This window comes from Hoplias malabaricus, chromosome 3 (genome assembly GCF_029633855.1).
Source record: "Hoplias malabaricus isolate fHopMal1 chromosome 3, fHopMal1.hap1, whole genome shotgun sequence".
In the NCBI taxonomy this organism is placed as follows: domain Eukaryota; kingdom Metazoa; phylum Chordata; class Actinopteri; order Characiformes; family Erythrinidae; genus Hoplias; species Hoplias malabaricus.
In genome coordinates this window covers 20,104,423-20,123,457 of record NC_089802.1, presented here as the reverse complement: position 1 = coordinate 20,123,457, position 19,035 = coordinate 20,104,423, and the positions used below count along the sequence as shown (strand labels likewise).

The 19,035-nt window shown below is 39.5% G+C and overlaps 1 protein-coding gene across 3 annotated transcripts in view; it reads right to left on the bottom strand.

Annotated features, from left to right (window-relative positions):
• Positions 1–16,054, bottom strand: part of arhgap23b (Rho GTPase activating protein 23b) — a 62,747-nt gene extending 46,693 nt beyond the window's left edge. For 2 of the 3 annotated variants that reach the window (XM_066665022.1, XM_066665023.1), the window contains exon 1: positions 15,619–16,029. In XM_066665022.1, coding sequence (XP_066521119.1) covers positions 15,619–15,627 — 9 coding nt within the window. In that variant the 5' untranslated portion in view covers positions 15,628–16,029. Of the gene's footprint in view, positions 1–15,618 lie in introns of all 3 variants that reach the window. The other variant, XM_066665021.1, reaches the window with a different exon arrangement.
• Positions 16,055–19,035: the final 2,981 nt, after the last annotated feature.

Genomic DNA, 19,035 nt, shown 5'->3' with positions numbered 1-19,035 from the left:
ATACTATTACATTCTATGTCTATATACACTAAAGACATTCATTCATTCATTATCTGTAACCGCTTATCCAGTTCAGGGTCACAGTGGGTCCAGAGCCTACCTGGAATTAAAGACATTCCTAACTTATATAAATTAGCAAGATCTATGTGTATATGAGTCAAATAATGTGATATATAGGCGGCACGGTGGCGCAGCAGGTAGTGTTGCAGTCACACAGCTGCAGGGGCCTGGAGGTTGTGGGTTTGATTCCCGCTCCGGGTGATTGTCTGTCAGGAGTTTGGTGTATTGTCCGCGTGGGTTTCCTCCGGGTGCTCCGGTTTCCTCCCATGCTCCAAAAACACACGTGGATTGGTGACTTAAAAGTGTCTGTTTATGTATGTGTGTGTCGCCCTGTGAAGGACTGGCGCCCCCTCCAGGGTGTGTTCTCGCCTTGCGCCCAATGATTCCAGGTAGGCTCTGGCGCTACCACGACACTGAACTGGATAAGCAGTTACAGACAATGAATGAATGAAAGAATTAATATGGACGAGAACTAAAACATATTGGAAAATGGAGAATTGAACCTTTAGTGCACATAGAGCCCAATCATTTTTCTATGTGACTATTGTATTTATTTAGTGTTTGAAGGTATTTTGCAAGAATTGGCTATTTATTATAAATACTGATTAAATTATTTGTTTTTCGAATATATTCTCCTCTCTATCAGTGAATAGTTGATTTATTTATTGTTCACCAGCCACATATTATGACAGGTTTTCAAAGATAAGTGAACGTTAGACAGCTGAATGGATAAGCTCTAGTAGTAATGAAGGAGATGCTGTGTGTTATCTGTGTGAGTGTCTATGCGTTGGCCATATCCGTGCATCCGTCCACAGCAGCGTCACCATGGCCCAAGGGTGGGAATGGAGCTCAATGAAGCGCGAGTCCATTTTGAAGCTGACATTAGTCGACAGCCTCCCAAGGGCAAAAGACACACACACACACACACTGAACATAAACACACAGATAGCTATTACATAACAAATGCTGCATGAAAGCACAGAAGAAAAGAATGGGGGAAAATATTAATACTTACTGAGTTTTATGCATCAACTCATGTGTTTCTGGTTCACATGCCACACAAGTTCACAAGCCACACATAATCACATACGCACGATATATCATAATAAATCTCTTATAAAACACAAAGTAAATACTCCATATTTAAATATATTTAATACTATATACACATTTTTCCTTGCAAAACTGTGTTAGTATTAGAGGAATGTAAGCAATCTAAGTTGTTTTTAAATGCAAATTTGCAGTTGAACCTCACACCAGTAGAGGTCAGCAGTGAATACAAACTGAGAGGCAAAAAAGCCGCTTCAAACTTCCAGTCACGTGGTCCAAATCAGCTTTAGAACCTTTCGAAGGTCCTGTACACTATGGAAAAACAAGATTTCCTGAAAATGTCTAAACTTTATGTAAAATGTTCACAATGAACTACACAGTCCAAGCAATCCATGTTGTCACTGTTTTTACTTAAGATATTTGTGGACCATTATCTATAAGTAATTATGACAAAACACAGGTCATTCAGTAAGAAATATATCTTCAAGGTCACAGTCACAAAAGCATTTTTATTCTTTTCTCTTAAAGCATTAAGAGACTGTGATGCTGACATACAGGTTACATAAAACCCACATATCATTAGAGGATCTTTGCATGACAAAGTCACATCAAGCAAATGCGGTATGAGTCTGTGGTGAATATTCAATAGTTTGATCTTGTTGTCAATGTAAAGGAATTTTTATTTTTAATGTGCTGTCCTGTGCTTATTTAACATAAATAAAAAATAAAAACATTGTATTAAACACACACTTACAATGAAAGTCAATAAGCAGATGCTGGACATGCTCATGACGTGTATGCTAAATATGACGCAGATAAAGAATAGAATGAGGAGGAGAATGTTCTTTTAATCCTAGACAGGGTTTTCTACTTGCATTAATTCAACCACTGTATAAAGAATGGCAGATGAACAAAAGCCAGCCAGACATCTCAGCAGCGGTTGTAAACCCCAAATTTGTACAAGCACGACCCCCTAAAATCTGTACGTATTATCTTAACAACACCCCCCCCCCCCGTCCCCTGTCCCACAAAACCAGGCACAGGAGGGAGTGGGTCAGTCTAGACACTGGGTTAGAAAGTGATGAGTTTTGGGGAGGGGAGTATAGGAATGGGATAGAAAGGGGTGGATGGGGGGATAGAGGGGGCTCTTCTGAGACATGAATGTCACAAGGCCCCAAACGGGTTTCATTCCACGACAACCATGTCACATACCTCCCATTACAGCCACTTAGTGTGGGATGATTCTATACCTCAAGGTTTTTGTTTTTTTGTTGTTATAACCACAGCACCTTAATACTCCCCAAGAAAATGTCTATCAGCAGTTTCTACTACAGGCATTTCTTTACCTAACTGCAGATTTAGACCAGGTCTGTTTGCTTTTATCTGGTTCAAATCAATATTTAAAGGCAAAACATTTTTTTAGAGCATTTCTATTGGTCCATTTATCATGAAATTAGTACACAGTGCCCTTTAAATGATGTAGTAAACAAAAGAAATCAACAAAAATAGAAATGCATGTTTTTCTTTTGACAACAATGGTATTGGTGTCTTGTTTATTTATTTATTTATGCTCTGAAAACAAACAAAAATTGTCTGAAGTTAAGACTTGAAACTGTCAACATTTTCCATGTTCTATGGAAATTTGGGATTGTTTCATATTTTGTTCTTAATTCTTATATTGTTCTAAACACTGGTTGTTGGCTTAGCACTTGCTTAGCTATTTTAAATGGAATTTACTATTTATAGTGAACCAGAAATTAAATGTAACACTCTACGAAGTTATGTAATTACTTATGTAACAACACTTCTGTGATTAAATTTAAAATTAGTTAATGTAAATCAACCACGTGATAATAATAACTACAGACTTTAAGCTCCAATACAGTGTCACGACAGTTTATTTCCTGAGAGCTTTTGCTTTGTTTAGATGAGTGTAGTCATGTAGTTGCAGCAGTAGCAAAATACCTGGGCAGCCTATTACCGAAAGTCCTGCACGTGTTCTGATGTGGACTCTGGGAATCTTGTAAAATAAATGATGCATGAGCAAATTCAAAGGCACACGAGCATGAGAGAGAGAGAGAGAGAGAGAGAGAGAGAGAGAGAGAGAGAGAGAGTGAGAGTGAGAGTGAGAGAGATAGAGAGGGAAAAGAGGAACATCTGCCCTGTTGAGGCATAGCAAGGATAGAGAACAGGCGTCCATCTGTCTATTTACAGAGTGCTGGGCAGATATCTCTAAATATATAATCCACTAATCCTGTCAGCATGCCAATGGTGTACTGTACAAACACTCTCTGACCACAAGGGGGCCTCCAAAAACAAACTCTTTTACACACACACACACACACACACACACACACACACACACACACAGGAATGCATGTAGTCACTCCTGGAACAAAACCATAATTCTTGGATTCTCTCTGACATAATTTAAAAACACCAGCTTCCTTTAGAATTAGCTTCAAACTTCAGAACAAACAAAAAGAAAAGGTCCAAAATGACTTTATATTAGCACACATTCACTTGCATTGAAAGTTATGTCCTTCAGCTGTAACATATCATCATATAGCAAACAACCCTGGTCAAATATTTTATTGAATTTCTAAGTGAAAGCACGTTATCGTCTTCCAGCATCCAAAGACAAAATTAAATATGCGTATTTGGGCTAATAATGAATACTTTTTAATTTTTTCATATTTAATGGCCCAATACAGTACATAAAAAATTATTTAAGTCTATATTTATGTTTATTTCCCCCCAATATGCTAAATGTAGCATAAACAAATAAAGTAAGTATGTAAGTAAATGTCTAGTATCCTTTGCAATGGACTTTATGCTCTACAACATTAGTTTTCACTTCTTATTCTCACTATAATAAAAATAGTAATAACATTTTTGTTGGTTAATCCAACTATTTCTGTCCATCCATCTATTATCTTTATTTATATTGCTCTTTAAGTCTGAATGACCTGGATTTTTCTAAAGTTGTGCATGTTCAGACATAATGATGAGTTTGCACATTAATTAATTCAGTGTTTGTGTGTGGGGTGGGGGCCAACGACTGTGTTCTAGTTGTGCAGTCAATCATACATGTATATGAGAGGCAAACGAATGATGTATACAAGCAGACACTCAGAGGCCAAGCCCTCCTATTTGCCCTCCAGAGAAAGGAGGACCATTTTGATCACTCAGACTGAGGAAATCCACTTTACAGAGCACCCTCCGTCTAGGCATATTCAACAAGGGAGGAGGTATGGAGTCTCTAATAACATAACTGCTGTGAACATTATTCCAAATGTAGAGTATATGTAGGCCCCTTACATATGGAAGTTTTAAAGATATAGCAAAGTGAAGATATAAAAAAACAACTTAACACCATGGCTCTGAAAAGGTGTGTATCTATCAAGCAGTTATTACGGTGAAAAGGGTAATAAAAGGGTAATAAAAAGGGGAAAAAATCAAATTTAATGATGAATGTAACAATAGATATTATCCAATATTACTTGGAATAAAAGCTGCTTAAATTTCAATGGAAAGCAATGTAAAATGTTTTATAATTGTCTTTTTTTTTTGTAATTGACTGGTGTTTCTATGGGACACGTAGTCAGTGAATTTATACAATCATGGTAAAACAAACATACGGTTAACAAACTGTTGTTTAAAGAGGCATAGCTCACAAAATCACAGATTTTTGACTAAGCCTGAGGCTGTCCACAGCTCAGAGCAGCCCTGATTAATTTATTTTTATTTTTTTGAGAAATTAATGGACAATCAATATCAACAATAACGAGTTACAGGGGGTTGTGTTTGAGGTATGCTGATAATTGTTCTGCTGTGTTCTCAGTGCAGCACCAGCTCATCAGAAGCTCCTGCTCAAGGCTCCTTTGCCACACCCAGCCAGCTCATAAAGCCCTGATTATGCAAGCTTTCCGTTCACCATCACAATCAATTCTGATGAGAGAGTGAGATTTTGGAACAAAATGCTTGTTGGCAATGTGGAGCATCAGCTAACACTAATCCCCTCCTACACCAGAGGATAACCCAAATTCTGACAATCTAGCAACAGCCAGTTCACACTTTTACACAAAAACACAACAACAAAGCCAGTGAATACATAATGTGCAATATGCTGAATTAACCAATTTAAACTTCATTTTAATACAGAAAATAACAAAAAAGCTGACACACAACACAACTTACTGTTTTTTAACAATACTTTGCAGTATTGGTTATCATGGTACTGGCTACATAGTGGCCTACAGTATGAGCTTTGGAACCAATCACAGAATTGTATACTGTTGTAAGAGCTGTTTTCACATACACAATTGAAACAACATTTTGAATTGCAATTTGTTTTGGATTATCTTCCAATTGTTTACATGAATACAGCTCTTAGTTAATCCCAAAAGGAATCAGATTCTGGCCTTTTGGAACGAGAGCTGACTCCACACAGAACATGAGATTTTTTGTTAACAATATCTACAAAACCTGTCATCCTTCTAAAATTCATAAATCTCTGGCTTCATTGTGGAAAATAATGTGCATTCTAAAACATGTAGCAAAAAGTAGTGTATAGTAAACATGTCTGTATTTAATCAGATAAACACTCTACATTGCTGATGAATGCTGTATCACTAAAGGGACCAATTTCGATGCTTCAACTAAGGGTTATGTTACTACAAATGCATACAGTCCCCCAGTGGTTGATCCCCACCTGAAAAACCAACACAACACTTAAAAAAGTTGTACATAAATAAATAAATAGATACATAAATACATCACTATTTTCTGGCCATGACTGATATGTCACTGTGTGCCTGGTAATGTATGAGCTTCTGTAATTTTTTCATGAATTATGCCAGGTCTCATGCAAACAAAATGCCATCTCAATCATACATTTATTTCACATCTGTCTCGCTTTCCCACTTAACCCCTTCTCTTTTAAAATTCCTTTGCCTGAGGGTGTCATATTGTGTGACAGGGCCTTTGTATGAGGCAGTGTGTGGTGATGCTACTTGTGAAGAAGGCAGAAGAGTAGTAGAACCACGTGTGAGTGTGTTCGAGATCACACACATGCTCTGTTCCTCCCTAAAGACCAGTTGTTACACAACAGCTTTAATCTGGTATCCTTAAGCCGCCACCCACAACTCCCACTGTCCATGTTTCCCTGCTCCAAATGCCCACCCCTCCCTCTGCTCCATCCTGCCCTGCCACTAATTCCTCTCCCCTACACACACACACACACACACACACACATGCCTACATTCACCCACCGACCCTCAACTCCAGCCTCTCTCTCTCAAGTATGTCTGGAAAAGGGTAAAAATAAACACAATATGGTGAGCCATGTTTATTTCCTGGAAACGCCTGCTTTGTTTTCTCTGAGGCCCTGATCATTCATTTCGAGGGGCCAGAGCCAAATGCCCCACCACTATGACTAAGTTTACACAATTTGTAATCCCAAGGCACCTATAACTCTCTCTTTCCACCCCTCTTTTAGGCACTTTCCAGTGACTAAGTGGTAGTCAACAACACGCACAGACAACACAGCTTAAACATGGCTTACACTGCACAATATATATATCCTGATAACACTTTCTGAACACTGTGCTTCAGTCACTTCATTTTTCCAGGTTGTAGCTTGTTAATCCATATTTACTCATGCAGTCCTATTTACCCAGAAAGTGATGGAATTATTCCAGATAATTACATGACCTTTAAATTTAATGAAATTTTAATTCTATTTCAAACGTCTACTTTTGGACTTTTGATTTGTTAAAGAAAGTCTAATTTGAGTAAAGATACAGCAATATAGCTTTAAACCATACAGTGTAACTGACATGAGAAAGTTTTTATGTTGAGGCAATTACAAAGAACTTACAGAACAAAGAAAAGTGAAAAAAAAGAAACTTAATTAAATAAATAAATAAATAAATAATTCATTCATTCATTATCTGTAACTGCTTATCCAGTTCAGGGTCACAGGAATAATTGGACGCAAAGGCAGGAATACACCCTGGAGGGGGCGCCAGTCCTTCACAGGGCAACACACACACTCACACATTCACTCACACCTATGCACACTTTTGAGTCGCCAATCCACCTACCAACGTGTGTTTTTGGACTGTGGGAGGAAACCGGAGCACCCGGAGGAATCCTACGCGGACACGGGGTGAACACACCAACTCCTCACAGACAGTCACCTGGAGCGGGAATCGAACCCACAACCTCCAGGTCACTGGAGCTGTGTGACTGCGACACTACCTGCTGTGCAGGTAAAAATTTGAGTTTTTTGATTTTTGATTTCTATATTTTTTTTTAAGGGGAGGCACAGTGGTGCAGCAGGTAGTGTCGCACTCACACAGCTCCAGGGACCAGGAGGTTGTGGGTTCAAGTCCCGCACCGGGTGACTGTCTGTGAGGAGTTTGGTGTGTTCTCCCAGTGTCCGCGTGGGTTTCCTCTGGGTGCTCCGGTTTCCTCCCACAGTCCAAAAACACACGTTGGTAGGAGGACTAGCGACTCAAAAGTGTCCGTAGGTGTGAGTGAGTCGTCCTGTGAAGGCCCCCTCCAGGGTGTGTTCCTGCCTTGCACCCAGTGATTCTGGGTAGGCTCCGGACCCACTGTGACCCCGAACTGGATAAGCGGTTACAGACAATGAATGAATGAATTAATGTTTTTTAAGCTTTCTGAGCACAAAACATTCTCAGGTCAGTCATGTATGGCTTAAAGCCATATGAGCTCATTAAAACACACAACCACACACAAATCTATAATAAACACATTTTTTAAATTATCTGTTAGCTTGTCTGTTATTCTGTTAGCCTGCTAACACTTGACCCAGCTATCCCTTTCAGTAGTCATAAACATCATGCTAACTGTGTGGTACAGCAGTGTGAAGAGCTACACGAGCTGGCCCTGCACTCCCAGCCTGAGGGTGACAGGCCACAGATGGAGCTCGATCACTAAACATCGACTGCCCACAGCGCAGCATGCCGATGATGTCACCATGATCCCCTCTGTTGGAGTAAAGCTGCCTTTAATACACTGGCCCTTGTTTTGCCTAGAGACATGCCTCCTATGAAATGTTCCTTAAATAATTTTATAGGACTAATTAGGCAATTACATGTAAATTAACCAGTTCAGTGTAAAATACTGGACATGTTACCTGGACTTTACCTGAAATGTAGTTAATCGGCCAAGTCATACTGAATGTTCAAAGATTTGTACTGGAGCTACAAGTCTAAACAAGGCTTACACGTAAAGGAAAATTATACAGTTTAGCATGGTGAAATCATAATGCACTTGCCTTAAACAACACTGAATTGTTAAATAATCTTAATAAAACTGGCATATCGTTGCTGTCCAAATAAAAACATTCATTCATTCATTCATTCATTCATTGTCTGGTGGGTCGCAGTGGGTCCAGAGCCTACCTGGAATCATTGGACACAAGGCAGGAACACACACTGGAGGGGGCGCCAGTCCTTCACAGGGCAACACACACACACACACACACACACACACAAAAAAACATTCATATGGACACTTTTGAGTTGCCGTGGGAGGAAACTGGAGCACTTGGAAGAAACCCATGCAGACACAGGGAGAACTCACCAAACTCCTGACAGACAGTCACCCTGAGTGGGACTTGAACCCACAACCTCCCCAGAGCTCCTCTGACTGCGACAATACCTGCTGTGCCACCGTGCCGCCCAAATAAAAACATGCATCTTCAAAATAGTAACTTTATACACTCTGATACAAAGGTATGGTAGAGGGTCATTAATGTCACTAAAGGTACAAACAGTGTAAATGTACTTTTAATCATAAGTCCAGTTGTGTTCCCTAAAGGTAAATTACATTATCTTCTCCAGAAGGAGAGGTGAATATTTGTAATCTTTCATTATAGAACTGTGTAAAATAAAACAACATAATTCTGGAGGTGAAATGGAGCATATGAAATCAACATAATTTTAAATTCTACAATTACAGCCAAAAAAGGTACAATTATGTTCACTAATTAACAGTAATGAAAATGTACCACTGAGGTATCACTGAAGTTTTTCTGACACTGTAGAAGAAGGAAAAAAACTTCAGTGGAAGTCAATGTAAAAAAATATATTATTAATAATAATAATAATAATAATAATAATAATAATAATAATAATTTTGGAGCATTTCTACAGGTTCATTGATCGTAAAATTATCACAAAGTGTGAAGGACAGCTGCTGTGTTCAAATTATGTAGTAAACGAAAAATGGAGATACATGTTTCTCTTTGGACAGCAAAGATATGTGGTTTCTGAAACTACTTTCAGGTGCTGTTTCTGATAACTATAGATCCTGTCAGTATCAGAAACCACACTCACAAAGCTATTTGTGCATATTCAATTTGATGCTGTAACAGTTGTGTGATGATTTAGGCATGCAGCTTTCACAGTTACAACTGGTGATGTACAAGATTCCATTACTTGCTTGGATTTTGCCTTGTACATCTGATGCAAAACTTAACAAGGAAACCCCACAAATGTGATTGAGCAGAACATATATATTAGGTGTAAGGAGAAAACATGCAAGTATGACTGTGTGCCAAACAGCTTCTTTAGATGTGGATAAAACCTAAACCTTGGACAGTTTCCCAATAGGTCAGATATCAACACAGAGTGAGTGGTGAGTGCCAGTCAGGGAAGGCCTGCTTTAGAGCAAAGAGATGCAGCCAAATGCCATTATGAAGCCATTAGAATCTCATTATTGCATCGCACAGATGCCTGCTGGATAGCACAGCCACTTTCGGGGTGAGAATAAAACACTAAGTCCAAACACGACATTCCTGAAGATATAAATACCCCTGTGCATCCAACCTTTTATACTAGAGTCATAAAAGGCCAGGCCATGTGTAATGTAGCATGCGGAGCCTGGATATGTATCGTCCCCTCAAAAATAAGCTGTCTCAGTGCACTTTTGCAGTGGAGTACACAAAGCGTAAAGTCACTGAAAAAAGCCCTTTTTCCAGCTCTAAGGGTCTGCCACTACATTGCAGTACAGCTACATACTGCTACATACTGAAATAGCTATGTCTTTGTGCTGCAGACTCTGGATCAGTGTATGTGTATATGCAGGCTCGTCCAAAGGTGTGAAAGTTAAAGTTAGAGATGCAGAGGGACAGCTGTGGACCAAAGAAAGAGCAGCACTATTTCTTAGCACTCACTTGCCATTTGTTAGTCTGTCAATCACTCTTTAGACAGTTATCCCCAGACTTCAGTGCTGTCGCTTTTAACCGGCACTCTACTAGCATCATGACAGGAACTAGACAGAACTGGAACGGAATGACAGACTTTTCAAACAACCTCATTACTGCTCCACGGGGACTTTAGTTCGAGTCCAGCCTACAGCACACAAATCATTACAGTGAATAAACAAACAGAGACCCCACTTACTTATTTACTTACTTTGAAAGAATGGAAAAAAAGACAAACTATATTCCTGAAACTTTTAAATGCATCTATCACTGTAATTTGGAACACAGACATTGAGATCCTCAAATAATTACTTACACTTTGAACTTAAAAAGGATAGTCACTCACATATCGGACTCTTATATGCATTGCATAATAACTGACGCTCTTCTGATAGAAAATAATGGTGAACAAATGAAAATATTGGACTGATAATGAAATAAATAAAGGGTGGTCCTTGACTTTGTTCCCCACAGTATCTTTTATCTTTGGGGTGGGTGTGGAGTTTTGAAAAAATTGTGTTTTCTGCCAAACAATTCCTTTAACTTGGTGAAGTGATCAGTTATGTGTGAGGGGAAAGGGAGTGGGGAGATACTGTAGAAGGAGCCTCTAGGGTGTGCCACCCTTTTTCAAAGATACAGACAATCTATCACAGGAGGTCCTGACACATTAGCATAGCGCACTGAGCTTATATAAACACAATCATACACACAGACACACACACACACACACACACACACACACACACACACACACATACATGAATTAGTTCCCATGCATAGCTCACTGAAACAACAGTATTGTACTTAATTAACTTCTAGTCAGTATCACATTTTAGTCAGTGCATTTTAAGTAGAAGAGAAGATGTTTCATTGGGATTTAAAGGTCATGAGTTACTGTAAGCGAAATGAAACTCCTTCCTTTACATTTGTGCTTCATGAATCACATTTTACCAAACATACAATGTGCAGAGCCAGAACTGTGGATACATAAATTGAATGCAATTGAAAATGGATTATAATTTATTTGTTTGAAATTTATTTGTTGAAAATACTTTTTAATACTATAACAAAACAAAAGTAAAATTAACCTGAGATTAAAAAACTGTAAGAAGCAGGTCCGACTTGCCCAGTACTAGTAATACATGTCTAAAATATAAAGACTGAAAGATATAAAACAGAGAAATATATATAGAGAGAAATTGTGTGTGAGAACAAAAGAGAGAAAGATAAAGGTAAAAGATAAAGATATAGACTGAAAGCTGAAAGAAAAACAGAAAGTGGAAGAGTGAGAGAGAGAAAGAGAGAGAGAGAGAGAGAGAGAGAGAGAGAAAGAGAGAGAGAGAGAGATAAAGCAAGGCCACCACAGTGGATCTGAGAGACAGGATGAGTCGGCTTGGACCCTTAAGGCAGAAAGGACCCAGCTACAGCCACACAGGACAACTCAACCTCTAACCTCTCTCTCTCTCTCTCTCTCTCTCTCACACACACACACACACACACACACACACACACACACACTTTGCTCACGTAATCACCCTGTGCTTTTGCACAGTCTCAGCTCTTCCACTCTATCTGTACATCTCTTTTTTCCTCCTTATTTCCTCTCGGCTCCGCTCCCATTCCTTCAGTTTACATCTCTCCCAACTCCCACAAAGCTGCCCTTCTTTCTCCAGTAACTCCGAAATTCTCTCAGAACACATCCAACATACAGTTATTCGTTAATAATTCGCCCCTATGGAGAGACATTTTAGAAAGTTTTTACGTGCCCATATTGGAATACTTCAGGTATTTTATATTTCGTCACTGTCCAATGAAAAACATGTATCTCCCAAAATAGTAACTTTACAGAAGGAAAAAAAACTTCTCGACTTCCAATGGAAGGCGATGTAAACATATATTAAGTAATTTTGGAGCATTTCTATTGGTTTATTCATAGAAAAGCCATGATTGGTTAAAGTTTGCTCATTGCCCAGTTTATATATCAATTATTTGCAAATTAAGCCGTCTGCTGTAAATAGTTTTTTATAGCGTTCCAAAAAGCATGTAATGCAAGTCTATTTAGCCCTGTGCAGTGACACTGTCATTAGGAGTTTTTCTACATAAACTGAAGGCATGATACAAGGTAACCACAAAAGATCACAAAAAGAGGTCATTTACACATATTAGTGTTTTATAAGTTGTATTTTCAATTCATTAACCGTATTTTGTCTCAAACTGCTTCATAAATTAGACACAATAGAGTACAGCCTATCTAAACTGTTGACTTGTTTGAAAGTGCTACTTGCTGTATACCAATCCCTAATGATTTGACCTTTGCTCTGTTCTGTCAGTTAAATACAAAGAACTGCATACACTTTAGAATGAATATTTCTTTGGGAAAAAGCTCCCAAACCTGGAATTCTACTGGGCAGAATTTACCACTCATCACTTTTGGTTCTTAACTTAAGGCATCTCTATTAATTTATTCTCACCTGTAGTTGAACAGAAACATTGTCTACATACTTATTTGATAACACGGGTTTGTACGTAGTCAGAGACACTTTGTCATGATTTATGAAAATAAAAAGTATTTGTAATTTCTTATTTGAAACCAAATAATCTGTCCACACTTCCTTTATGGAGGAAGGAAAAGCCTTTCAATGGAACTCATCAATTCCATTTAATTCCAAAGTAAACAGATTTATTCCAAGTTATTTTGGAGCCTTTCTATCAGTCCCTTAATCATGAATGACTGTCATTGTGTGGTACTTTAAGGCAACCCTCAAACGAACTTTTCATTCATTCATTATCTGTAAGCGCTTATCCAGTTCAGGGTCACGGTGGGCCCGAGCCTTCCTGGAATCATGGGTACAAGGCGGTAACACACCCTGGAGGGAGTGCCAGTCCTTCGCAGGGTGACACACACTCACACCTATGGACACATTTGAGTCACCAATCCACATACCAACATGTTTTTGGACCATGGGAGGAAACCCACGCAGACACAGGGAGAACACACCAAACTCCTCACAGACAGTGACCCGGAGCAGGACTTGAACCCACAACTCCAGGTCCCTGGAGCTGTGTGACTGCAACACTACCTGCTGCGCCACCTTGCAGCCCTCAGAGTCATTCATGGTTACCTAAAGAACGTTTCAGTGGATGGTTTATTTTAAAACCATTGTTTCAGAGGTTTGTCAAATAAAGTTTGTGGACCATAGAATTATTAAATTCAGCTACTGTTAAGATGCAACCACTGAGGACCCAGGCATTCAATTATGCACTCAATTTGTATAATCTTTACAGTAAAGCTTGAATGAGAGGGGACACTCTGAAGCACTCTGAAGCAGTGGGCAAGAGTGGTATAAATATTCCAGTCACTGGGCTGCGGAGCAGTGGTACCACTCTTTAGTAACGTTAAGATAAGTTAAAGTGGTGTTTGTAATTCAGACCTACTGAGGCTGAGGGAGTGGATCAACACTGATATAAAATGTGCTAGACAATAGCCTGGTCTTTTATTGGGCCTTATATTCTCATATTTCACACCACAAGCCAACAACAGGAACACAAAAGTAGGTGGAACCAAGCTGAGGGAGCCAAGTTTCCTAAAGCATCCTTGACCCTGCGTTCTAATAAAGCTACAACAATCACTGTATTTTTTTTTCCTTCTCTGCATTCATGGCCGCTGAGGCAGTTCCTGTCCCATACACTCAGCGGAGACTTTACCTGGAATGTCTTGCTCTACTGCCTTTAAATGGATGACAAAGAGCAAGATTTCTATTCGATAACACATCAAACATCACATTTAAACCTGAAGGGATACACACACTTTTCCGTGACTTCGCCATGCATTATCTGCCATTCGTTCATAACACAGGCACATCCAGGCACATGGACATGATTTACCAAGACATCTCCACAAATCCATATATAGATTTTTGTGGTCATCCAGTCACAGACTGATTGCCTTATTTGAATGCGATGCACTGCATTTGCCTAAATTTTAATGGGTACATTCTTTCCACAAGCAAAAAAAATAAAAAAGTGTGCCAACACAATCATGTCACGAACACAAATTCTGTTTACTTTGGTCACAGTGACACAGGGAAATGAAAATTCTTGGCTGAAACAGAAACTGTGACAAAAAGTCCCCCAAAAACCTGACAGTAAATACATAAATACACTTCCATAATATAAATCTATATAATATTCTATGTATGCTACAGAATCTATTGTAAGATATTGTGTCATCGATAACAGACAATGGTTAATGGATTATTTGCTAGTGGAAAGAAATGTGTTCAAGTGTAGTTGAAACTTTTTTGGGTGTCATGTTCTTTCTTGATAATCTGCATGGACAGAAATTAAAAACTGTCTCTCCAATGTCCCTCACGGATTAATGAAAATGTTACGTGTGTGAGTGAGAGAGAGAGAGAGAGAGAGAGAGAGAGAGAGAGAGAGAGATTCACTGCTGATATGCTGATGCTCAGACTATTTGAACATGCCTGGCACACAGCATTTCCCATTTCATTTATTGGTCAAGCCTAATGACAGTTAACCTTACTTAAGTTAACCTTTTCTTTTTACTGTAGAGATTTTCAACAGATTTTCACTGTGGGCAGCTATTTTGGCTGAAATTTCAAGGCATCCCTACTACATGATTAATGTGCTAATGTAATGAATCATTGCTGTTGGATTGAAATGTCATATCTCTGAAACTGTACAGCTGCAGGAGAAGGATGGACATTTGTAAATATTTAAAAAAAGACTTTTAATTTACTTGCAAGCAAGTGAATCATCTACATCCAAAGATATGAGTATCATGTATATCTATCAATATCATATTAATCTTAAATTATTTTATTTGAAGTAGTTTGGGGCTACTGCTGTTTGTCCATTCATCAGAAAACTTTCAAATGTAAAAAAATTAATAAATAAATTAAATTAATGACAAAACGTAAACATATTTCACTGACAGTTCACTCCCTCACACAAATATACAGAACAAAATCACAAGTCCTGCAAAATCAGTCAAAATAGCTCTTGTGAATGGTATAGTAACACTCCCTCTTTTTTTCCTGCCCATCTCCTTTTCCTCCTCCCTGGCTTGAAAGCACACTGTTGCTCCTGTGGCTGCCAGCAGGGCTCACTGGTTGGTCTGCCTCTGGAGGGCTTGTACGTTAATGCTACACCCTCTCAGGGCGGTGTACCTGCTTGTGATATTTAGACGTATGTGTGTACATCCGCGTATGCGTAAATGCAATATTTAACAGCCACCTCCATCTTCTTACCTGAGCCATTTCTTCATTCAGTGAGCTCCCTGAAGCTTCCTAGGCACTGACATAGCAGTGATCCTGCGCCGTTATCTTAACACACATGCTCCAGGACTGGACACACACACTCCTCTCCCAAAGCAGCATGCTCTCCGTCCTTCTGTCCTCCTGGGGTTCTTTCCTTCAGTCTTCTTTCCTTCTGTCAAGCAGGAGTCAACAGTGTCCTTAGCCTACAGAGATTTCCTACTGAATTCAGGTGCTCCTTCACTCTCTCTCTCTCATACACTCTCTTGGTCTTTCTCTCCAAATGTCACTCACCCTGTCAAAAGGCAGAAGAAGAGAGACGCGTGTAATCCTCCCTTCTTTTTTTTGTTCAGCTCACAGGAAGGCTGAAAGTGCGCTCCGCTCTTTCGCATACACTCCTCTCACTCGCCCGCTCTAAGCTGGTTTCATCTCCCTGCTTCGGCTCAACCCTCCCTACCCTTCCCTTCCCTCTCTCACTCCCTCACTTCCCCTCCTCCTTCTCTTCCTCTCTCCCCCCTCAGCACCCCTCCCCCTCCCTCACTCTCTGCCTCTGATGGTACAGTACACACACAGGCTGCATTACCGAGTGAGGAAAGAGGGGGATCTGAAGGATAGTAAGAAGTCACATGACTAGATGGTAGTGAACACGTACATGGTCCTCCCACAGCTGCCACGCCCATACCTCCAATAGAGGGAGAGAACCGTTGCCATTGACAACCAACACTCTGATCCTACTGCTGAAATCCAACCATATGGTGGCTTCTACTGAAGCCTCATTGGGCAGCTTCTGCTCCCCTGGTTTCAGCCCAGTGGAAGGTGGGTAATGTAGTTTTGAGAGTCACTCTCAAAATAAATGATTGACAATAAGAGGTGGGAGAGGTGTATTTCTAGGAATACACATAATACACAAGCTCGCTACCCTATGAATAAGTGTGTAACAGCTTAACTTTGGATTCTAAACAGAGTATGGTTACAGCCCCCTGTCTGTTCAGAAGCTCATTTATCACAATTCTGGATACCACACTCAGTAGTCAAGCCTAGGCATCTGGTTGCTCCTTAATAGATTTAAGTGAGCAGACAGGAAGTGGGGCTAATGTGCTAACCTTTTCTAAATCAATTATAACATTTAGCCGTTGTGATTTTTGGGTTTATTTTATTAGAGGGTCATGTGACAGGCAATGAAAAGGTGCAGCCAATATAAGCAGTATAATATATACTTGCTCTGTGCATCTATAACAAGTGTATTAAAAATTAAGTTCAATCTTTACCTTAGAAATGATGATTTCATTTGTGTCAACTTGTCTCTAGGGTATGCCTGGTGTAAATTTTAACACACTGAACACAAGGTGTACAATCACTCTTTTTTTTTGTATAAAGACTCACCATACTGCATTAATAATAATAATATATTTAATTTGATGTATTGTTATACCCCTATTACACATGAAGGTGCAGACACAAACTATATACATCCATCCATCCATTATCTGTAACCGCTTATCCAATTTAGGGTCGCGGGGGGTCCAGAGCCTACCTGGAATCATCGGGCGCAAGGCGGGAATATTTAAATATACATTTACATTTGTCCTATTTTGAAAAAAACAACAACAATAAAATCATGCCAAAATATTTTATTTGACTAAATAAACATTTAAAATTGTTTAATTTTCATATATGTTTCATCAGTCTAACTCTCTGGCATTTATATGCACAAAATATATTCACATTAATGAATTATTGTGGAATAATATGATTTAGGTCTTGAATGTATTCAGTTAAATAAGGTACTCTAATAAGGTGTGTCATGTCTTTGACCCATTCACACAGACAAACACACATACAGACACATGAACACATGACCCCCCCCCCCCCCCCCCCTCCACACACACACACACACACACACACACAGATACACACACAAACACACACTCAGGCGTTCAGGACATCCTCTAGCAGTTTCCCTCAAACTGTATCGCGGGAAACTCCCAACCCTCAACAACAGGAAACTCACTCCCGGTGTGGCCCTCAATGTTTCCCTCAACACACACATCTTTGAAAACTCACCGCCTTAAACTGACTGACCTAGAGCTCTAGGAGGAAACCTGAAAAATTAGAACGCAGAAAAAACTCATTTTTTTCACATTTTTAGGAGTAAATACAAATAAAGCATCAACATTCATTGTCTGTAACCGCTTATCCAGTTCAGAGTTGCGGTGGGTCTGGAGCCCACGGGGAATCACTGCGGAACACACCCGGGAGGGGGCGTCAGTCCTTCACAGGGCGACGCACATTCACAACTAGGGACACTTTTTTAGAGTCGCCAATCCACCTACCAACATGTGTTTTTGGACTGTGGAAGGAAACCCAAGCGGACACGGGGAGAGCACACCAAACTCCTCACAGTCACCCGGAGCGGGACTTGAACGCACAGCCTCCAGGTCCCTGGAGCTGTGTGACTGAGACACTACCTGCTGGACCACCCCTAAAGCATCAGTAGTTCAAGCTAGCAAGCCACCTAAATCTTGCTCATATAATGTATGATGCCTGGGACTACATCAAAAAATGGACGTCACTACATTTAGGACTTGTGCTCCAGCCATATTGACCAAGAGATGTTTCACTTGTAAAATGGCGACATCTAGTGACTACTAAGATACATTGGTATCTAATATTGTTAAGACCAGTATAGTGAAATAGGTTTTCAGGTTCTTTTAAAAGAATTTATAATAGCTACACACATCCATAGTAATGGTTGCTCTCCTGTGAACCCTGGGGGAGGTTGAGTTTCATACTTTACTTCTAATTATATAGTGAAAACACAAGGCAATTAAAAACGTTTCTAAACAGTGCTTCTATGCAGGATGTTGGCACTTCTACTTCTTGTTATTGCTAGCTAATTTGCTCCTGGGTAACACACTTTTGACCCCAGCTGATCCACTGCAGTGAACCACACTGAAGCAAGCTGAAGTTCCACAGCACAAAGGTGTTTATTGTTTGCTCCATGCACTCAATCTAACAGGAAGAAGACAGAAATATAAATAAAGTAGCATAACATGGAAAAAGATAGCTGGCATTATACTGCAACATAGAGGACCAACAGGCATTTACTTAACAAATATTGTTGGTAGCTAACTTATCAAATCTATGGCAGTAAACATTTTTAACATCCTATAAAAGTCACAATAAGTACCATACACTTTCTCATACAAACATGCAGCTTAGGCAAACTTGCTGTTGGTGTTATTCAGTCTGACCCTATCTTCCAAGTTTGTGTGCTCCAATATTTCATCGAAGGTAAGTGTTATTTCCTGCTTGACTAAAGAAACAGCTTCCATTGTTCTTGAAAGGCAGTTGGAACATTTCAGTGAAGATTTGATTGTGTTAAGCCACAAGAGTGTTAGTGAGGTCTGG